General features: G+C 29.4%; 1 protein-coding gene across 2 annotated transcripts in view; it reads left to right on the top strand.

The window, feature by feature from the left end:
* The window catches only part of LOC130665201 (zinc finger protein 2-like), a 135,347-nt gene extending 112,249 nt beyond the window's left edge, over positions 1 to 23,098 (top strand). Inside the window, exons 9-14 of one of the 2 annotated variants that reach the window (XM_057465507.1) lie at positions 3,414 to 4,078; positions 5,677 to 5,985; positions 6,111 to 6,326; positions 7,833 to 8,089; positions 11,580 to 11,730; positions 19,633 to 23,098. In XM_057465507.1, the coding sequence (XP_057321490.1) occupies positions 4,072 to 4,078; positions 5,677 to 5,985; positions 6,111 to 6,326; positions 7,833 to 8,089; positions 11,580 to 11,730; positions 19,633 to 19,925 (1,233 nt within the window). In that variant the 5' untranslated portion in view covers positions 3,414 to 4,071 and the 3' untranslated portion in view covers positions 19,926 to 23,098. Of the gene's footprint in view, positions 1 to 3,413; positions 4,079 to 5,676; positions 5,986 to 6,104; positions 6,327 to 7,832; positions 8,090 to 11,579; positions 11,731 to 19,632 lie in introns of both variants that reach the window. The other variant, XM_057465506.1, reaches the window with a different exon arrangement.
* The last annotated feature ends 1,782 nt before the right edge of the window (positions 23,099 to 24,880 follow it).

The following is a 24,880-nucleotide window of genomic DNA, read 5'->3' as shown; positions in this document are numbered from 1 at the left end:
TAATTTTAGAAAATAAAATTTATTAAATTTAATTGATTGTTTATCAAGAACTCAGTTAAATTATCTTGCTCTACCACCATTATTAAAAATAACATTTATTATAAAAATTCCTGAGTTATTTCTTAGTTAAATTAATTTTTATAAGTAAAATTATGAAATTACGGTAGTTGATTGCAAATAATAACGAACTAAAAAACGTTTTAATTATTAGTTGTAAAAAATTTTAATCGGAATGTTAAAATATTGATTAATTAAAACTTATTTTAATTCAAAAATGAATAATTATCAACTTAAAAAACCATAATAATAAGTGAACTGAATAATTAATAAAAAACCTGGGTTAGCCAATTCAGGCCCACGGATGGGTAACCATAGGTATAACCGAACTTGGATAATCCTACCTTGGCCCAAGCCTGGGTTGCCATTGAATGATCAAGGCAGGGGAACCTAGTCTTGGCTAAGACTTGGGTAATCATTGGGTCGGCCAAGGCTAGGTTACCCAGTTCTAGCCCACACTTGGGTAAAGATTGTAATGGCCCTGATTGAGTAACCATTCTTGACCCAAGCATGGGCCAATATAGACGTGCTAAAGCTAGGTTTCCCAGTGCTGAGCCAAGGAGAGCCCCTTCGTTCAACTTTGGCAGTTCTTGTATGGGTTAATGTGGACCACTGAATTTTCTGTTAGATGTACGAAATTGACGAACCAAGGCTTAGTAGTTAAACATTGGAAAAATCTCAGGTCGAAGCTGATATCCTAAGACTTTAGTTGATAGGTATTGTAAATAATTTTTTTCCTGCAAGGGTATATTTTAGTAACACTGGAAAGAAAGCTATTTATTAACGAAATGTATCATTTTTTGATGAGGGTATTCTCAACATCATTTTAATATAGATATTTTTGATACATATGATTAAAACGAGGGTTTGCAGTATGCTTGCATTGGCGATACAAGTTTTGGATTATGACGCATTCTCAACTAGAGTACATACATCTTTCTCGCACCAGCAAAGCGAGATTGAACTTGAAACGCAAGAGTTATGAAAAAGTCTCTTTTTCTATTTTTGCTGCATGAGTGAAAAATGATCTAATACATTGTTTAGTTGATATTGAGTTCCTACTTAAAACAATAAAATTTAATTTTTATCAATTTGAATACACGCCATTAATCTTAAGATATCGTTATTTACATCTCATGTCTATCTAATTACTAATAAACCATTTGTGCAAGATAAAATCGTAGAAACTTTAGTGAAGGAATAAAATATTCAAGCTGCTTGGAGTACTTTGCGTCCCAATTCCGCAATAGCTGCGATAATATCGGTCAGTATGCTCGATTCGCTTGAGCACCTCTCAACTCTTGACTTTTTTACTATTGGTAATATTTCAAGGTCAAACTAAACAGCAGAAGATGAAAGAATATAAACAGAAAAAAAGAATAATACTTCCTGAGATAGCCAACATTGTAGAGGTACTCGAGCAACGAATACGTTCGAAATCATAAAACATCGTGATGAAAGTTAAAGAGTCTATGATAGCATAGAATTATTTAGTACATTGGAGAGAAGGTGGAAACCAATTCATAGTGTAGCGAATCGTTAACCACACAACGCGCCTGCGTGTTCCTATGATATAATTGTGACGCCCACAGTTTATTGTTGATTTTGTTGAAATAAAAAAGTAAAAATTCAATGAATATACACCAATTTTGGAAATTCATAATTGTATGTATGCTGGAGTAATAATTATGTAATAAGGAATTACATAACTAAAAAGCGAGACAAATTTATAAGGAAGCATTATGTCTACATTATCAATTACTTTCTTGATAAAGCATAAGTTTTCCTTATTTACTGACCCTATCAGAAAAGATTCCCAACAATGTATTTTAGGAGTATAATTTTCTGTTAAATTATTTCATTTTTATCAATCTAAATTATGCAAATTCTTATATATATATTTAAATACTATGAATATACATTAAATTTTACATGCATACAAAATCTCCACAATTCAGTTGGATTTTTCGAGACAAAAACCTGCCTGATTAAAATCCAATTAGAGATTGCGAATGCTATAGTTTTATATTGTTTTTCGTGTACATGCAAGGCTTCAAAAAATTACTTTTGCCGATAAATTGCACACGGCAATTTTATTTATTTTTTTTTTATTTCGATTTATTAATGCTTAGGCATAAGCCGAATGGCAACAATTTTACATAAACTATATATTATATATATATTACATATATATAGCGCAAAAAAATAAATCAGGTCTAAAAATCTCTAACGAGATCTTAGGTTTCCAGATCTTTAGTTTAGAATTTTTTTTTATTAAATATACTATAGTACACGCAGAGAATTCACTAATAAAAATTGCTCATAAAATTTGGTACTGTCAAGACATCTAGCCAGTAACTGAACTTTTACTACTCTCTAAATCTGAAACAGTGAAAACCACTGAAAAGTAGTGTATATACACTGTTTCACAGTTATAAGTATACCACTTGGTATAACTGTGAAACAGTTAAAAATCACTGTTTCAGATTTAGAGAGTATGTTGTTAGTAAAAATGGCACTTCATATCCATGCTATTGAGTAATATGTTTTACAATGTGAATAGGAAAAACTTAGGTATTTACTACACGTCTTCACAATATCAAACTTTTTGGGTAATTTTTACTAAATAATTTTCTGCATGTATTTTTGATTTTAGGAACATCTCAGCTAAGATGAAAGATATGATTTACGTAATTAGATAATTGAACCTTTCGAAATTTTTGATTATTCATGTCAGTCTAAAAAAATCACTGTAAATGTTTCTATTGATCTGATATCAAAAAAATTAGAAAAGCTTATTGAATCTACTACTACTATATTTAAACTTCTGTAGGTTTATGTTTTCATAAACAGTTCACATAATAAAGCATATTATAGAGTTAGATGATTCTTAGATAACTTTAAGAAATAACGTAAATACTTCATCCATGATTTATATCAATATTTTTATAAATATATTATATATAACTACACGGAGAAGTTATTCTTGTTTAAAATGTTATGGTGTCATAGTAACGCCGGACCATATTGGCCACCTGACGGTAATTGAAATAAATACATGAAAAAATTACTATGGCCATAGTAAAATTTACACTGGTCACAGTAATTTGTGATGTAATCGTTGTCAATTTTACTATGGCCATAGTATTGTTGGCATGTGCTTATTTCAATTTCAGTCGCTACCAACATGGTCCGGCTTTACTATGACACCATAGAATTTCAAATAAGAATAATTTCTCCGTGTATAAACAGAACTTTGGTAATAATCAATCCCCAAAACTGAGAAAGACAGATATATTGTATGAAAGGTTCAAACATTTTTTAAGATTTATACAAAGCATAACGTTATTTTTCAGTAGATTTCCCCTACTTATATGATGCCTACTACTCACATCGTTATAAGAGGCGTGGTTATAAAATAACTGCGCACGCATCCGCACCGGCACAGGTGAACTCTGATGAGGGATGAGAACCTCACCAGGTAAACCAGCCACGAGGGCTCTGAGGTACTAGGGTCAGTCAAGGTCTTGCTACACATCGGGACACTCATATGTTTTTCCATTCTTCGATTCGAATTGCGTGTTTTGGTAGAAATAAAACTATAATTAAAAAATTTAAGAATTCAGTCATGATTTATTAATCAAAATACTTTTAATTTTTGATTAATGTAAAAATCATCATTTTAATTCTACATCAGTTCTAATTTAAGAGAACTGAGTAGATAAATTAATTTTGACAAATTTTATAACATGTTCGTGAGACTTTAATTATACTTGACACTATATTCGATTCTCAATTTTTAATAATACTTGAATTATTTTCATTATAAAAGTTGATATTTATTATTAAATTGAGTCGATAATTGTTTATAACTAGTTAGTTCATTTTATGAGTGAAGTGTTCGAAACAAATTTGAATTTTGAGTGCGTGAATTTGGAAATTACTTCAAAGATTACTCGATGAAGGAAGAAAAGGATTATTGAATGTTCTCAAATTTCAACGTACATTAATACAATGTGTGGTGAGTAAAAAAACTTATCATTTTATTAAAACTATTGTAAAAAAATATTTTGTTTGCAGTTTTCCGATATATTATTCTGTAGAGTAAATAATTTTTTGGTCCTTTAATTTAAAATTTAAATCATTAGTTTTATCAATCAAGGTGTCATATTTTTTTTTTTTCTCTTCCAACTTAATTTATTTACAGAACTTTCTGAATTATTTGCATAATTTTTAATAAATTTTAATATTTAATTTTTACATTGGTTATAACAGCATAAATTCTACAAATTTTCATACTAAAATTTATTGTCAAATCGTATTTTTATTAGTTGAGATTTTGACTATCATTGAATTGATCAATTAATTTGAGTTACATAATTCTATTTTTAATATTAAAATATCATAGAGTATTAGTAAAACCATTTGCGTGTAAGAATTAAAAGTAGAAAAATATTTGTACTTATAATAAATGAACCAATATGATGACTTGTAAAGAATCAATTTTCACAGACGATATCAAAATTAATCTACAAAAAAAACATTAGCACTAAGTCAAGACATACTCACAGATGTGAATGTCAATTTATGTTTTTATATTCTATAGTTTAACTTCTCTATATTGAAACTAGATAAAACTTGATAAGATTGAAATTATCAATTTTCGGCTCTGATCTATTGTCTAGTATATAGTACAACGATTTTTTGATGTTGTTTTCACATCGTCGTATTATTAAATCGAACATTGACTCTTAAATTTTTTAAGCCACATTTTACAATATACATAACACCTGGAAAAATATCCGTAATTCGTTAAATAATGAATAGTAAATTTGAGAAATAATAAGTTTGACTAAAGAGATAAGAATATATATATATATAATACTAGTCATCAATATATTTTAGTACATTGAAATGAATGTCCAGTAAAAACGATATTTATTTAATTTCAAATGAATTACATCAACTTTTATATTATTAACATCATTCGATGAACTACATGAATTAATATTATTAAAAAAAGAAATTACAGTCTATTTTTTCATTAACTCATGACTATTAATTGTTACTCGATAAGTCGGATTTTGTGTTTTCAAAGAGTATTATAAAATAATCGATTGAATTTCATTTTCATAGAAAAAAAAAAGATATCGGTTATAAGTATGTATTTTTTAAATAATTCTGGTAAAGAGAAGATGAAAAAGAAGAAGACGTGCAAGTACAATAATATATTTCATAAAAGTTGCTTAAATTTTATATCTTCATCTGCCGCGCACTCGATTCATCGTCTTAAAAATGTAATTGATACAAATTTTAATGCGGCTTCATAGTATAGAGACAAATTTTCTAGCTCTACAAATTGTAATACAATATTAATCAATCGTTATTTGTCTAAAAAGTTATATTTAATATTGCTATGGCAATAAATGATTCAATATCATGAATATTTAGATATCTAGTACTTGCAAAACTTTATTATCAGTTACTATGTTTGTATTTTGAACTCTACCCTATAATACTTATAAGAACTCAAACATCATTTGCATTATTAAAATCTCAAACTTCTTATCAACACACATTCGATAATGCAATAAATAACAGTGTAAGTCTATTGTTCAGAAACAGTACCGAGAACATGGATGATGAAACCAGAGATTCATTGTGACAATATGAGAGTTCCTACTGGTTCCCTATCACCTCCTGCTACCCTGTCTCCACCAGGCAGTCCAAATGTCTTGTCAGCATCGCCCTGGAGTCCAGGTGGTCTTACCAGTGGCAGCAACAGTTCCTGCAACGGCATCTCTTATCCATCGGCGGTCAGTCAGCTTGCACCTGACCAGCGGCTTAGTGCCTTTACCCTTGCATCCGGTTATACTTCTGATCCTAGGCTGCAAAAGTTAACACATGTACCCGGATTAACATCCCGTGGTAAGTGTAACAGTTTTTTTTTTCAGTAAAGTTTTTTCTTTCTTACTTAGATTTATACTTTCACGAAAGAATACTTTTTTTTTCTCCAAATTTACCACAAGAACCATCATGTGTTAAAGTTACAGATATGCGTTGTGGTTTAATGTATGGTGGATACAGTACAGCTTGGTGGACCCATCATGCGGTAGGCCTTCTGCTACCGCATTCCCTTTTGCCGTCCGAAATTCCGACACAACAGACAACACCTGTAACCGAACGCTCTTCAATGCAGCAAGAACGAACTAGTCCTGACCGAGCGAGTCCACCTAAACAATGTTTACCTGAAAAAGCACATTTTATTGGTAAGTTATTTTTGTTATGAATTTAAGTATAAAAAGTTATACAGATTATTATCTCTTATTTGTGGTAAAAATGTTGTATGCGTTACTTATAACTAAAAGTAGGCCAGGAAATTGGCGGTAATTGTCACTTTAGAGGACACAAGAACCGAAGCACGAATCGGTAGTGAGAAATGAAGAAAAACCGGTCGCAAATGGGAAGGGTATGACGCATTATCGGTGGCCCGTTACTGTTATCATTTTGCTGCGTGACAACCTATGTTTCGGACCAATTATGAATCCCACGGTATTGTTCACGAATATATATGTATATACCATAAGTCTTCGATATATTACACGTAAAAAAATAAATTTAAGAAGTCTGTCTAAAATTCATTAAATTTATAAATGCATTACAATGATCACATTTGTATGTTACGTACGAACAATACCTTCAATTTTTTGTTATTTCTTAAGATGATTTTTTTTTTTTATTATTATCTAATTTGACCCACAGAAGTTTAATATAGTTTTTTTGGGAATAAATTTCTGGTAATTTGAATTCATAAAATGTTCAAACGATAAAATACATAAGGTTTCTTTGAAATTTATTCGCATGTAAAAAAGGGTATTTAATGAGGATGACAATAAAATTTTACTTAAAAACGGCAAAAAAAAATTTTTTTATCTTGATATTAAAGAAAATAGTAGACTTTCATTTATTACAGTTTATTTATCTCAAATTTCACACACCAGTTGAAAAATTTCCTCATTTACCCATAACAATAAAAGACCAGATCCTCTATTTTTAAACTGATAATCTTTTCAATGCATTTTATAAATTCAGTCTGTGATTTATTATCGTGAATTGTACGGAGAAAAAAATGATTTTCAGAAATATAAAACATTTCTTCCATTACATTATAGTAACGTAATTTTGTAGTGAGTAATCTGATGTCAACCCTTGAAGGTAGCTTGAAAAAGGAAGCTTTCAGTTTTAAAAGTATTTTTTTATAATTTCTGTATCATTATTTTTCATGTTAGAAATTAGTGTCATGACTAAATAATATTCAGAGTCAAATTAGTGATAACTGCGTATTTGGGACACCCTGTATATTATGATTGCATATAAATCGAAACCACAAATGCAAAAAAAAGTTATCCAATGAGTTCAGAATAGTTCTCAATGCGTCAAAAAAAATTTTTTTAAGGAAGTCTTAAAATTACAAGTTTTATTTTTCACTATTTATTAAAAAATAATCTTCGTAGTACCTCTCTGAGAGGTGAAATTTTTACACAAATTATAGTATTTTGATAATGCAGCAAAAAACCTCACTACAAAAGATAGAGCGTCTCCCGAACAAATTACTCGATTTACAGGGTCTTTCTACCAATTATAAGAGTTTATCAAGATTGATTACTGATTAAATTTTAACATTGATCGGACGATTACTTTACAAGTTATTTAGTCGCGAATTTTTGTCGTTGAATATATTATTACGGTATTTGGAATTTTATTAATTATTCCAGCCGGAAGTATGACACGTTTTATTGGAGAAAATGAAGAAGAAAACGAAGAAGAAGTGCCATTAAATCTCAGCACAAAACCGAGTGATATATCATCTGGTATAAATCGAAAGTGCGAGATTTGGTCACCCGGAGCAGTTTGTGAACGTGAAGCAAAAGAAACTTCGACACAAAATTCACCATCAACCACGCCATCAATGATAGTACGACCAATTAATCTCTCACCTCTTACTTCACCTTCGAATGATCGCAGTTTTCAGGTTAGTAAATAACATAATGCATACATAATTTTTAGTCTGTTTACTTCGTGTATAGTTTTAAAGGGGGTTCCCCCGTGTGATGGCCTGTTTTTTAAGGGTTTTTTGGAAATTTTTTCGATGACCAATGAAAAGATAGAATTTTAAGTTTTTAATTATTTATTTATTAATATTTCAATAGTATGTAAAACAAATTTCAAATAAAAATCTTCATTACAACGTAAGTTGTACTGATCCAAAGACAGCCCGTCTAAAAAAAAAGTACGATCACTTTCTCCACGATTTCGGCTTATCTGAAAAAAAAAAAACTGCGTTTTAATCTGTAAGCCTAAATGTATCGAGTGAACTAGAATCATTTACAAATATTGAAAATTGGGTCTTTGGCAGACTTCAAAAAAAAAAGCTTCGAATTCCATGATTTTTTTTTTATTTTTCCGTTACGAAAAAAATATAAAAACTTGGAATTTTCGGATGATTCTAGTTCATCCCGTGCGTCTACACGTGCTGAGTCTACCCTATAAATTTCGAGTGAATCGTTGAAATCGTTCTCAAGATATGATGAAAGAAAGTTTGAAAAACACAGTTTTAAGAAAAACGCGTTTCAAGTCCAGGTACGGTTAAGACTATGAAAATCTTAACATAATATCTATCAATCTGCGATGTCTGGTCCACAGGGTTCTACTCTTGCTTCAATTCTGGTTTCTTTTACTCGTCACAATAGGCGCGGCTTCCTACCACTCAACTCATCAGCGCTCCGACTATCTGCTTCTTCTAACTACTGTATCTCTATAACGACTTCGAATTTTAAAAAATCACTTTACCAGCATATTATACACAATGATAGAAAGATTTGTTTGAGAGTAATAAACCAGATTTATTAAAACTCTTGTGAGAAGTTTCTTTGGGACAAATAAATATTAATTACAATTAAATCAATCGTTTTTTGATCTCAAAGAAATGTTTGTAATATTAACAAAGTCTCCCAGATAGGAAAGTACGACGGGCCCAGGCTTGGTCCAGCTATGTAGAACTCTGGACCAAGCTTGTAAGCCAGCCTTGTCCCAGCCTTGGTAGAAGTCTGGAATGATAACACCGGACCAAGCCTGGTTGCTAGCCCTGACCCATGCTTGCTTGCCAGACCTGGCCCATGCATCGAAAAAACAAATAAATTTAATTTAAAAAATCGGGCTATCGGTTGACCCTGCGGACCAGCCCCAAAACTTCCCGCTGTTTTCGAGCTCCTTGAGCTCCTATGAGAGAGTAACTCTGTATACCAATAAAAACTAACTTATGATACCATAAGAAGCTGAAGACGAATCAAACAACAATATCTATTGCTGTAATATATAAATAAGATGCGTCAAAATTTTTAGTCAAAACTTCAGGTGACTGTACTCAGTATTTTCAGTTGATACAAAATAGATCAATTACTATTTAAAAAATGAAGATTTTAGTTAAGAAAAAAATTTTTATCGAACATTTTAAATAAAAAAATTTTATACTTCAATATAGTACTACCATCAAACAAAATTATCTTAGTGACTAAATAAAGTCAAACTCACATAGGTGCTACTATAAACATTGACGGCTCCCTTAGATATAATAGATAACCTTATGTATACGCTTTGTCTGGTATCCGACTTGGACTTTCGTGGAAAAAACGTAACATAGAATATATCAGTCGTGGAAATCTAAAATTGCTCACAAATCATTAACGAATATATTTAAGCATAAAGTTTTCTTTTTTTTTATTATAGCATAAATGAATAGTGTATCCATACTTTCAAAAGCTATTATTTTTTTCAATATCGATTATCTGCGCTAATCGGTTGATAGTTATATTTTTATATATATATACTAAATATGTATGTCTGAAGTAATATTTAATCAATTTGGAAAAGTGATATTAAAATTTTTATAACAAAATTTTAAAAAAATGTCTTTTACCGTGTAATTTAATAGAGTATTACAAGAGAAAAAAAAATGTCAAGATGTTATCTCTCCTTTTTTCCACACTCCGCCTCTTTAATCGATCCAATAACTGCGATGAACATATTATCGCGATGATTTTTTTTCCCCTTATTCTCATCATTTTGTCGAAACACTTTATACATCAAAGCATGTCCAATTACAATATCTAGGTGTACAATACATTATGGTGAGTAGTGCTATATATTATTCACGCTTAATATATTATGATGCCAATGAGACCATGGAAAAAAATAAGAGAATATGTATAAATACTATACTTGACAATTTAGTCTGAGCTAATTATAAAACTTAAATCTACTAACATACTTTTTCTTAAAGTATTATTAAATTACATAGAATTGTGTTGCATGAAAATCGTTACAAAATATTAATAGTGCTATCAAAAATAGATTTTCAATAATTTTTTTTTTTATAACACTTATATCAAAAACACTTGATGAGATAGCTAGCGTGTATGCAAAAGTAGAAACACCGTTAAGCTTTTATACTTGCTCACTTGGAGTATGCACATCACTTTCATGGGGATCGATAACACACGAACAAAGAGCCACGACATGGCCTTCTTTCCGGCCAATCGCGTAATTGCACCAGGTTTTTGTTGACTTATCCAGTAAAGCAGTTATCTCTAATCTATTATAAACATAAATATTAACAAACACACTAATAAATTTACCCCCAATTTTTTTTTGTTTCTCATTTTTCTGTATTATTAGTGTTAGTAAAAATTAATATGTAAAATAAATCTACCATTCGTTTATCAAACAGTAACTATCCTATGAACTTATACTCATACCGGAAATGGACACTTGGACATAAACAACTCAATTTAAATATTATGTCGTAGAGTGTCTAGACAACTACGGAAATTCAGAAGACGAGTATTCTTTTGCATATTCTTCACAAAAGTCCGTTGGCGCCTATGGAACAATAAGCGAGCAGGCAAGATAAAAAAGCTTTGCATACACAGGTGTGAACAGAGGTCTCACAACTTGTTTAGAAACCTTTTTCCTTCTTACATGACTGTTTTACGGCGATGTATTGGAAACAATTAACTATTTTTAATGCAATGTACTTTGCTGGAATTAATTATTTGTTTTAAGATTCATTATTTTACGATATCTCATAAAAAATTGACAAAAAAAAAAAAGAATAATTGATGGTCAGACTATTGTTGTGATATTAATATCATTAGATATTAAAAATAAATCAGTATTCTAGTATTAATATCCTAGCATATCTCGATGGTATAGTCAACTATGATATGAAGGCCTATATAATGATTGTCTAATAGACTAAATACAAAGTGACACGCCACGTCAATTCAGCGACCATATAATAAATCGCTACACGATTCATTGCTTTGGCATCGATTTGACACTTCGGCTATTTATTATCATTGCGTGACAGAATAACTTGTAATATAGTACAACTAAGCAACTTCTTAATATTGAATATATTATATTTTAGTATAAAAAAAAGTCATTTCTGTTTATTATTCCAGTGTAAGCAATGTGGAAAAGCTTTCAAACGATCTAGTACATTGAGTACTCACCTCTTAATTCACTCAGATACTAGACCTTATCCTTGTCAATACTGTGGCAAGCGGTTCCATCAGAAGTCCGATATGAAAAAACATACATATATTCATACTGGTGAGTTTTATTTACTTTTTGATTCTTTTATATTCTAATTTTTACACATAATACAAAAGTGTAACACCACTTGTTACAAGGTTTGTAGTAATATTTATTTGAGATTTTTTTGAAAAAAAATTTTTTCAATCGCTCAATTAACCCGATGGATTGAATGAAAAAAAAAAAAATACGTTACAAAATCTTGATTTTTGAATAAGTTAAGAGTTTAAAATTAAACAACGCCACCCTACCCGGCTACCGAGATCCACGCACGGAGTGATTCCTAGATGTCCTGCAATTGGTTTTTAGCTTTTTTTATGATATTTAATTCTTGTGATTTTTCCAAAAATTTAAATTTCACGATGATTTCATTTTTATGATTTTAAGTTGAATTAACAATCGAAAACAGAAATTTCAGAAAGAATAACATAAAAAACTTTTAATAGGCAAAAATGAGTGAAATTTTTCACTTTCTAAATTTCTACAATATAATTTACTCAATTATTAAGATTCTTTTGTATTCCTGAATCCATATACAGTTACATAAGATACTGAGAAAGATTCAATATTTGAATAAATAATTTTAGAATAGTAGGATCATATCTCAATGGTATAATGATACCAATCTCCACTACTAAATTTTCAAACTCTGGACCCAGAGAGGAAAGTACGACGAGCTCAGCCTTGGTAGAAGTCTGGAATGATAACACTGGGCCGGTCTTGGTTGCTAGACCTGGCCCATGCTTGTTTGCCAACTGATAAATTTTTATGATCTATTCATTAAACCATAAGTTTAGCCAAACTTGGGTAATACTACCTTGGCCCAAATCTGGGTTGCCATTGGACGGCCAAGGCAGGGACACCCAGTCTTGGCCCAAGCTCGGGTAATGATTGGGATGGCCAGAACTGAGTACCCAATCTCGAGCCAAGCATGGGCCAATATAGGTGTGCCAAAGCTAGGTTCCCCAGTACTGGGCCAAGTAAGGACCTGTCATTCAACTCTGGCAGCTCCTGAATGAGGAACCAACGAAATTAAAACCCCATTGTTTTTATCGATTTTTTCAATTTATCAAGAACAATAGAAGCATTTTAACTTTGAAAATAATAAGATTCAATCTTGTAACAGAACCGTAGCTATTGAACAATTATTCATAAATCGAGTCGTAATTTACAATAACAACATCCATTTATATAAAATACTTGTAATGAAACAATATTATTAAAATGGTAATCAGTAGCTTTCAACATTCGCATATAGATATATAGAATAAAAATCGAAAGCTACACGTAAATATAATAACGTAATACAAGCTTTTAATCGGTATAATGTTGACTATAAGCTGTATTCATGAGTTTAAGCTACAAGTGTTGGTTTTATTTATTGATATTTTTAATAATTGAGAATACAGATGTTGCATCCTCAGGTTTGTGGTATAATTTATCAATTTAAGGCAATATCATTATTCATGTTGCAAAAATTAGTGAAAGATGAAAAAAATAGAGTTTACTATAGTAATGAGAAAATAAAATACTTTAATGCGTAATATATAGTATAAAGAAAATTTATTCCACCCGTATTCACCGAAAGTTATTAATAAGAAAAATACTTCCAATACCTTATTCTGAAAGTTTAAAGTGAAAATTTTGATACAACGGAGTGTTATTCTTACAATTTTTAATTTAGTAAAAATATACTCAGCTATTTTCAAAATTAATTTATTTTTTATTCTTTTATCTTCACAATAATTTGTAAACTTCATAATTCATGAAAAAACTCTAAAAGCTATTATCGATAGGGTAGAAGTACCGTTTTTGGCCACTTGTAAATTTGAAATAGAATAATTTTTAAAATACGCAATGACACAATTTATGTTTTTAATTTGTGTTCGAAAATACTTTTATCACACGATTACACTGGAATTTTTTAAAAAATTCTTTTTCATTAATTAAAATAAAGTATTAGATGTTCGAAACTGGAGCAGTGGCCACAAATGGTACTTCTACCCTACATAAAAAATATCCGAAAAAATAAAAAACTGCGAAATAATATAAATTCGTTAAAATAACTGAAATGTTGAACAAGAGTTTAAACTTTCAAGGAGGTGAAAGTCATAAACCGCTATCAAAGAACCCTCTCAAAAGTATCGAGTCTCTCCCATTTGGTTAATTAGCTTGAAACATGCACCCTAACTCGCTTGGCTGCCGTCGGGCACGTGTCAGCCAGGCGCGGGACAGGAAACTCACTTAACGCCTGGTAAACCAGCTATTTCACATCGTACATCGTTTCCGGGCATGTCTACCGTACGTTGTCATCAGTTATTTTAACTAAAATATTGATTGTTATATCAATACTAAAATAGTGTCATTTTAAAAATTGTGAACAATAGTAAAAATCTTATTGATAGATATATAAATATATATACGTTCTTTTTTATTTTATAAAATGAGTAATAACTATAAAAAACTTAGTTTATAAGTGGAATAAAAAATACAACAAAGACTATTTATAGAAAAAAAAAACTATAGGAAAATATAGAATAGATATTATAACTTGCTGTATAAACTTAAAAATTGATTCCCTCATGTCTTCCAACCCTTCATATATGTCGTCAAAAAGTTTTTCCCTATCCGACGGTAACTACTTCATGTAATATTATATATTTATTCAAATATAATAATTATTTGTTATATCTCTCTAACTTAAATTGCATACATTATTATTACAAATAGTTTGAAGGAAAACAAATATATACTTTTTATCAATGTAATTTATTTAAATAAAAGGCTTATACTTTCAATAATTTAAATAATCAACGACAGATAGATTATAGCCAACATTTTTCAAAACAACATATTGACACGTGTAATTTAGGTAAAGATTTTTGAACTTATCTTAAGTATACTTACCCAACTATTTTTGTGAAGAAAATCATATACATATATTGAGTCAGGATTATACAATTTTGTTATCAAGTAAATCGATCAGCAATAAAAAAAATTGTTTTTTTAATATGGATTTAGTGGTCCGCACGGAAAAAAAGAACTGCTGCTGCAACAGGACTGGCCCTGTAGCTGCAACAGGAAAGTCCTGTGGTATTCACAAGATCAGTCTTGTTCTAACCACAGGCCTATTCCTGTTGCAGCCACAGGAATAATCCTGTCACAGCTACAGAATTAGACCTGTAGTTGCAACAGCAATGGGCCTGTTACTGCAACAGGACTGATTTTGTGAATACTACAGGACTTTCTTGTTGCAGCTACAGGGCCAGTCCTGTTGCAATCATAGGGATAGTCTTGAAATCGTGACAGGTATAAAGTGAATAATAATAAAGTGAATGAGTGGAGTTGAAAATCAACATCGATAAAAATATTTTTTTATCACATATATAGGGGAAGGGGGGCAAAAGGGGGTAGGGTAGGCAAAACGGGGTACCCCCAAAATTTTATAAAAAAAAATTTTATATTTTAAATGGTTTTTAAACATTCCGAAATCACTTCTGTAAATATAATTAAGCGTTACTTTGAATTTTTTTTTGGTAAACTTTTTCAAAAATCAATTGTCAGTTGAAAAATATTAATGATGTTTGTTTTATGATAAAAACTATTAAAAATTTTTTTTCTTCTTTTGTATCCAATAAACATGTAAAATATAATTTTTCTTCATGTAAATTACTTAAAAAAAAATTCAACTTAATCAAATTCGTTTAACATCCAGAAATTTTTTTTTTTTTACCTTTTTTAGGGGGTACCCTACTTTGCCCGCAGAAATGAAAAATTTTTTTTTTCAACGGTAACTGAAAATTTCTTCTATTTATTTTGAATATCATTAAAAAAAAAAAGATTTAGCGTATTTGAGTCCTCGAAAACTTGGTATTTCCTTAAGTACCCCCCTTTGCCCCTCCCTCCCCTATGTATATATGTGTGTGTGTGCGTGCGTGTGTATGTGTGTGTGCGTATGTGTGTATAGTAAAAAAATCTATTTCATCGTTGTTGATTCTTAACTCCATTAATTTACATTATTATACTTATTACGAATCCAAGACTATTCATGTGGTTCCCCAAGGTTCTACATACTTAGTTAGACCAAGCCTGGGCCCGCCGTACTTTCCTCTCTGGGCGAATGAATAAATCGATTGAAATTTTTATTATTTCATTAAAAGAGTTTTTCATGAGTTATATCAAATTCAATTCTGATATTCATCAGATTAATACATCAATAGTTATCGAGCGATCGGGAAAAAATTGAAAAAACCAACATAGTTGAAAGAACAAGTATTTTATTTTAATTATTTGTGGACTACGGAATCGATTAATTTTACAGGCATTACGATAACTACAAGTCGCATATAAGTGAAATAATTTGTTTAGAAAATAATATCGTAAAGCAAAAATTCATTAAAAAAAAAAATTTTTTTTCATACTGTATAAGTATCTCTTGGACGCCTAAACTGTTTTTAATGAAATTCGCGGCAATCAACAGGATTCATGACGATTTCGATTTAATTAGATTTCGGGACGGATCAGATAACTATTTTCTAAGTTTTATTTTTAAAAAAACGCGAAACTATTTGTTTGATATTATTTTGAGTGACTTAAAAACTACTCATCCTATGGATTTAAAAAACTAATCAGAAAGGAATCACAACAATTAGTTGATATATTATATTATATTTTTTAGAACTTGAAACGCTGACATTTTTTAAAAACTTCAAAGTTCCAAAAATTAAACGGCATCTTATAATTTTGCTTTTCTTAAAAATTTTTAATTTTCATGACTTTAAATTCAAAAAATAATTATCATATATAAAATAAATAATAAATGAAGTATGTGATGTCTGATAATAATATATTGTTTTGCAAAATACTAGACTCAAATTTTCACCTGCAATTTACAACTAAACGTCTTCGCTAATTAACAAATACAATTTGCAACAGGTATTTTTGAGTCAAGAAATTTTTGAACGAATTTTAAGAAAATTTTAGTTTTTCTTTTGGATTGCGGAAAAAGTTTCTTGGACAAAAGTGTTTTTTTTTTTCAGTGTATTTTCAAGCAGATTTCAATTTGAATCAAATAAATTTTTATATGTTTATGTCAGATTATGCTTATCGTTTCTCATAAATGTTTCATTAATATTTCGAATACCCATTTGCAGTCCATCTTATGTGACAAACCAGTTGTACATCCATGGTTGAGTTGACGTTGAATGATTGAAAACACCGTTTGTTATTCATTAGAGCGATTCATAATCATGACGTCAGCAATTACACTAATTGTATTTTTTTTACGCCCTACGCGATAAATGAGCTTCAACGTCTATAATGTTACGAACTAAAAAAATATGTAAAAATATACGTGTATCATTCAAAATACATACCTAGTGTCTAACATATCATATAAGGCGTTAATTTACAGATTTTTATACCATTTACATTTCATTAAATATTAATTAATTAAACTCGACTATTATTTGCTACTTTTTTTTTAACCTACGTATTATTACATTAATTATACAAACCAAAACTCAGGTTTTATCTTGCTCAAATATTTGCACAATAAATTATTTTTATGCTCAAGAAGATTACAATTATTTACTGGAATTTCGTCTGCAAAGAATAATCAATTTCCAAAAGCTATATCATTATGATCGATATTCAAAAATAAAGCTAAGTAAAATATAATCGTAATAATAAATAAAAATATTATTTCAAAAATATTAAAATTAATTGGTCATATCTCTAAAATATTATGTATGGCTTATCATCAGCAGTTTGTTTATTTAACATACGATAATTTAAAAATAAAGTAAATGGCAAGTTAATTGCTGTGATTATATATTTACATATATTGGGATCATATATATTTATTAAGCTATGTGTAAAAAATGGATGATTTTATTATCAAGACAATTTTCTGAAAAGAAATTGCTGTATTTTACGTAGAAATGTTATTTTTAATGATAAACAGTTTGGTAAAACCAAAAAAAATTTTATACTTTAATGCAGTAACTTTTGGAATTTTTAATTTTTATTAAATACGTACATGAACATACATGGTCACAAAGGAGACTATAAAAATAAATAAATTATGAGTTTGAATTTTATTCAATTAAAGTAATGAATATAAAATTAAAAAATGTTTATAATTGACATTTAATAGTAAATTAGTCAAAAATGATTGAAAAATGTTGCAAGAGTCTAAACGATTCGAAGAATTGATAACAGTCCATATGTCTACAAGTTATTTGATAACAAAAGAAAAAACTGAACTGTTTGCTCTATATATCATACGGGAAGATATTCACATTTTACTTATTGTATATCATGCAAAAAAAGTATTAACGCCTTCGTTTAATCTCATTATTTCTTATTTCGTATACATGACATGAACAATTCATGACTTGTTAGTGTACTCAGGTGTTATCAACTAACCTTGGACAATTATTTTTCATCACCATCTTATAGTTCACTCTTTTTCAAAAAACAAAGCTTAACAAAGATAATTTTCTACGAAAAATTGGTCCTTATATTCAGTGATATATAGTCTAGAATATTCAGAAATTTGTTTAATAATTTTTAGTGTCTTGAGTTCATTCTCCACAATTTATTTCGTACTAAATATTTTTATACATTTTTTGATGGGGTAACGAAAAATTCTCGAAAGAAGTCTTCTAACAGCAGAACGATACTGAAAAAAAAGATTACAATGAAACATCCCATTGAATTAAATACAATTTTATTGAATCGAGTAAATATCTTGAATCTTCAATAAATATATTATAGATTTGGCGGAAATGAATAGTTACACTGTAAAAAATCGGGAGTGAATCCGGATGTAATTTCAATCCGCATTCACTCCGCCACTCGGGGTTCCGGAGTTTTAAAAAAAATCATTCCGAGGGGAGTGAATAATTAAAAATTCATTCACTCCGGATTTAATCCGCATTTACCCCGCGAATTTTTTACAGTGTAGGCAATTTAACGAAATGCTTATAAGTAAATGTATGTACTTGAATGTTTAATTTTTTTTCTTAGTGTAGTATTTAGCTTAAGAATTCCAATAAGGACTGACTCTTTAAAAATACAAGCTTTGAAAAATGTGTATTTTTAAGACATAAAGACTTTTTTAGGATAATCAAAAAATGAGTTAAAGCGCGTTATCGATTAATTAGATGTAAAAAAAAATATTAACTCAAATTTACAAAACAGGAAAAAGTTCCCAAATACAATTCTGTTTTATTAAAAATTTCTTTTAACTTCTCGAATAGCATGAAATTTTATATCAATTATAATTATTTTTTTGAGACTTTCTTAAGCAGAATATTCCAACTACTGACAACTATATATTTTCATTTTCATCGTAATTAAAAAAAAAAAAGTTTCATTATCGATGATTAGATAATCACCAATTTTTTTCGCTGATAGTTTTATATAAAAACGATTTGCAATCTTAAACTCCCAGTCAGTAGCGGTTTTTAATAGGGTTCTACTCTTTAAAAGTTTAAAGCTAATGAGAAAAGAATGAGGTCAAGTGATCGGGTCTTTCAAAAATTACCGTGATTACGGACACATGCACAATCTGATTGACTTCACGGATATTAAACATTAAATTAATTTTCATTACTTAAATGCCCGAATGAATTAATTTTCAAAATGTATAAGGCTTTTTTATAAAGATGTCTCGATTTAATTAGATGTAAAAATCAATTCAATCGATAATATAAAGTTCAAATAAAAATTAATATGAATAATTAAATTTTGCGATTTGCGTTATTTGGTTGTAGAAAATCAAAAATGATTTTTTTTTTCATGCATTTTCTAATTTCTTTTTAATTAATATGTCTATCATTGTCACTTGTTAATAGATTGTGTACTTTATTGGATAATATCAAATTCAAAAAAAAATTTTTTTCTATGTTACAGGTGAAAAACCTCACAAGTGCGTTGTATGCAGTAAAGCGTTTTCACAGAGCAGCAACTTAATTACGCACATGCGAAAGCATACAGGATATAAACCTTTTCAGTGTGGCTTATGTGAAAAAGCTTTTCAAAGAAAAGTCGATTTGAGAAGACATCGAGAAGGACAACACCCTGCTGCTCCTGCGTTAGATTATCGTTCTCTTCAAATTCCAAATTTATCAAATCAACGCTCGTATTCACCGGTTCATATTCGGACATCTAATTACCATACAGTTTCTAGTTTGAGCGACAGCTGAAACAAGTATTGAGATCACAAACCTAAAAAAATCGGTTGAACCAATAGAATATTCATGATAATTTGAGGAAAAAATTATATACTTTTAATTTATTTTCTTAACAAAAACGTACTGTAAGTACTGTAAATCCGTCCATTCATTGAAAAAGATAAAAGCTTTATAAATAGTTTAAAAAATACAAAGAGCTATATTAAATAAATATACAAGTAAAAAAATATATTTATTATTGTATTGAATAGAAATAACTATTCGGATGAAAAATATTCAGATATGTTCTTAGTATTTAATCATGTACAAGTGCCTGTCCGTGCCTTTTTCAGTGGTCACTACATACCTGAAATTAATTTATTTTGTAATTATGTATTTTATTCATTGTACATAAGTGACGTATGTGAAATTTTTATTTCATGATTTATATATGGGTCATTCTATATCAATTCAACGACATTGCGACGGTGACCCTCTTCGAATCTTTTGATTTTTTGATATGTTTTCATACAAGTAGAAAGAAGTCTTCAGATAAATTTTTAGCTGTTTATTTCCGCTCATTCCGGAGTTATGAATGAAAAACTCATTTTTTGATTAAAAATGGCCGAAAAAGCTTTAAAAATTTTTTTTTCAGGAAGAGCGTTGAAAATAAAAAAAAATGACCCCGCATGACGTGAGATTATCATAGCTATAGTCAAAGTTATATCTTTTTTAAGCAAAAATGATAACTCCGGAATGGGTTGAGATTAAGAGATAAAAATTCAGTTGATGACTTCTTTTTATATGTATGAAAATATATTAAAAAATCAAAAAAATCAAAGAGGGTCACCGTCGCAATGTTGTTGAATTGACATGAAATGACTCATATGTATTAGGGTGGTCTGTTTGGAACAACTATTTATTTTTTTTCACTCCCACTCCAAAATATTGTTGTAGACATTAAAAAAAAATTCCCTGAAAGTTTCAGCTCTCAATTTTAATTTAAAGTACTTTACATTTGATTTTAAAGTTTTCCCATCTAAGATACATAGGAAAGTTAGGATTATTTTTTAATTCTCTTTAGCTCTAAATACTCTTCGAAAGGCTACTCCGTAATATTGCCGAGATTCCAATTATTTTCTCTGTATTGGTTCTCAAAATAATTTTTTTAGTAATACTGTGGGTTTTTAGCTGATATTGACTAAATAACGGAATTTACAGTGAAAATGGAATTAACGATTCTTTAGGAAATTTGATTCTCTACAAAAAAGGTCCTCTTATTCAAGTTTTTCATTCATGAGCTATAGGGATTTTATTAATTTTATAAATGAAATATTTGTAAAAAATTTTTCCGAAGCTTATCAAATTTAATCCTTTGTATTTTAATTAATGGGTTAAATTAATAAAAAGAAAATTATTTACTTATTTAAAATTATAACTAAAAGGCATTTGGTCGAATTATTTAAAAAACATTTTTAACGGAATTTTTTTTTCAATGTCTACAACAATATTTTGAAGTGGGAGTGAAAAAAAAATAGTCGTTCCAAACGGCCCATCCTAATATGTGTATATATACATATATTTATTTAACGTGGGTAATGGTATTTTAACTTAATTATAGTATAATAGTGTAACATTAGGTTAAAAAAATAAATTACATCATGTATCTGAACCCAATATTAGATATAAATTTGTGATATATTATAATGTATCGTTAATTAATTAGTTATGTAAATGTTATATTTTCTAAATCAAATTTAGGAATTAATATGCATTATAATGTAAGTTCAAGATTAGAAAACTATGTAAGCATTATTGTTCGGAATTTTCGTTTTAACTGAATCATTAACCCACGTTATATAGTCATATATGTCATAGTCCATCAAAGCCAAAGCCGCCTATAATGATGGGAAATTAATTTGTAAAAATACCAATTTATTATCTCAGTTTATCAATTGGTGAATATCTAAATTACTTTGGAGTGATATTCTATGATGGGTTTTTATATATTAAAATCGTAATTATATTTAATGTTTGCTTTATGATAAATAAACAAACCAACGTAAAAGAACTAAAATAAAAAGTTTAAAAGGTGAAAAAATAATTAATTTTATTGTTATCTTATGTGGGTCGATCGATCTTTTGATCCGTTGGAATGACTGACAAAAAGATTTCATAGCGGCTAGAGGACCAAAGATAGTTTAAATTTAAAATCGCCATAACGGCAAATCGCATAGTTTGATATTTAATTGAATACATTTAATTACAAAATATATGATTATTCTTCCATTTTTATTTATTGTATTGAAATTATATAGCAAAAATTGATAAATACTTGCAACAATGTTCAAATTTTTAAACTGTCGTACGTCTAAGATATTGTTAGAATTATACTATCAGCATAAGTAAACCCTGGCGGATCCGAATTACGGTAAATTTTGGTAATATCCGTAATTTACGGTATTCGGAAGAAGTACGGCATTTTTAGGTAAAATACCTTATTCTATGGTAAAATACTGCAATTTACGGCAAAATACTGTATTTTACGGCACAAGTGCGGTATTTTGACCGTAAATTTGTAGTAAGCTAACGGAAATTCTCCGCAATATTGCGGCAAGTCTGCGGTATTTTACCGTAAAGTGAAGTATTGCACTCTAAAAATTTAAAAAATAAAAAAACTTACCGTGCTTACGGTGAGAATGCCGCAAATTAAGACCAGTTGCCATATTTTACCGTAATTAACTGTAAAATACCATAACTTACCGGATGTTACCATAAATTAGGCAAAATGCGGTAAATTACTGAAATTCGGATTCACCGGGGAATCATTCAAATGAATGATAAATCTACTACAATAATGTCACCAATAATTAGTGTTTCACAACAAATGATTAAAATTCAAATCGTTCTCATAAATTGTCAAGGGAGGTGAATTGGAAGCAAAGTTTTTTTATGTATAGTTATAGAGATAATAATTTTTTTTTTTTTAAATATTTTTTGAAAAAATTTCTTCGATAATATATTTTAAAAAAGCATTTATATTTTGTATAAATAAAAGTTATTGAATAAAATTGTTGGAATACTTGGATTAGATGGAGATTAACAATTCTTTATAAGATAAAGTATTTAAGACGAAAAAAAAATTTGTTTCTTTTCAAGCATAGTCATCCTTTAAAAATGATAAAAATTATTTCCTATAAATCTTGATACATCATTGCTATTTCGTAAAAATGTTCTTAACTATTTAATTATTTATTTTTTTTTATTTTAATACGATTGTTACATTTAAATATATAATTTTATAAATCTAAAAGCTATTTCACCAATTCACTTCATTATTTGACTGGTTTTGGATATATATTTATCGATTATGATGCTGACTTTCTGTTTTATCATTTTTACAAAATAAAAATTATTAATAAATTTAAAATGTGAAACTAAAATTAAATAAATGATAATTTGATATTAATATTAAAAAAAAACAGAAATTAATGTGTGTGCATAAGCATTTACAAAAAAAAAAATATATGTGAATGCTAAAACTATATGTCAAATAATAAAACCAAAAAAAATATTTAGTTTTACAAAGATTAATATTAAATAAATAAATTCCTTTTTTTCTTATTGAAATTGCTAATTTTATTGCTCCAACTCTATAGTATAATATCGAAATAGAATATTGTGCAATTAGTGTGGTAAGTTGTCTAGTGCCCACAAGAGTGGAGTTGGGTTCACGAATATAGTTAATGCACTCATCCGTCCGAGCGAGCAATGGATAAAACCGCACGAACTCCACATACCATTGCACATCTTGAATGCGAAGCTCAAGAAGCTCGAAAGCAGCGGGAAGTTTTAGGGCTGGCCCGCAGGGGTTACCGTTGTCCAGATTTTTTTTCGGCTACGCCTCGGACGTTAAAATTACGCCCGTTTCGAACCTTCCCGCCATAAACCTTAAACTCATATCGAAATATCGTCGCTGTCAGAAAACCGCCCCTTCACGGCCTTATGACGTAAATATCTATAAACTGAGACAAAAACTGTTGACAACATCTAACAGAGCATTCAATGTAAAATTTAATTTAGATAGATTTGTTTTTATTTCATTTTATTTATCATTTAATGGTATATTGTGTGCCAAGGGATGACATAGGTCGATTTCAGACTAAGGTGAAGTTGGCTGCCAGAGCCATAGGCGAGGGCTGATATCACCCGCAGTCGGAAATCTTCTTTTATCCTGAGTCACGCACTATATTTTTCATGATTACCTGCATCAGAACTTCAAGTTTCACTGTGAGCATAGCCAGCCGGAAACAAGTTAATTTTAAGCCGATGGTGCGGAGAACTGTTAGAAAACGAGAAATCTGTGATTGGCAGTCACTTATTAGATAGTAAATAATTAAACAAGAAAAAAATATTATTTTCACTCATTTTTATTAATTTTATTTGGTTAATTAAAACTGTCACTCAAAAAATGAAACGAGTAAATTGAAGTGACAAGCAAACAATGAGAGTAATAAGGCTGCAAAGGATCATTCAATATAACTATAGAAACAATTGTGTTCCTCCCCAAGGGAAGAAACACGCATGTTCCTGTCCGCTGTATGCAGGTATTAATGAATTCCCGGGAAAAAAAGTTTTTATATGATCATAAAATTCATATACAATTTATATATGATCAATGATCATTGATCATATAAGAAATATATATATATATTTTTTTTTAATTGTTCCAGTGTATAGCCGCATTTACGGCCTTTTACACTTGTTGCCTTTACATCGCAACTGCTTCCTTTCCTTATCTGCTTTTTTTTCATTGTACGGCTGTGGCCCGACTTGTGCTTTTACTGTACTGTACCATTACTGTGATACCCTACCCCCCACCTTGGCTGTGGGATTGTAGGGGCAAGGGAAACCACAGAGAAAACCATTGTCAGTACAGTTCGGTTTGGGTGAGGCTCTAGTGATCGGTAAAATTCCCATTTTACCGA

This window comes from Microplitis mediator, chromosome 3, assembly GCF_029852145.1.
Source record: "Microplitis mediator isolate UGA2020A chromosome 3, iyMicMedi2.1, whole genome shotgun sequence".
NCBI lineage: Eukaryota > Metazoa > Arthropoda > Insecta > Hymenoptera > Braconidae > Microplitis > Microplitis mediator.
This window is presented reverse-complemented; position numbering and strand designations above follow the sequence as displayed.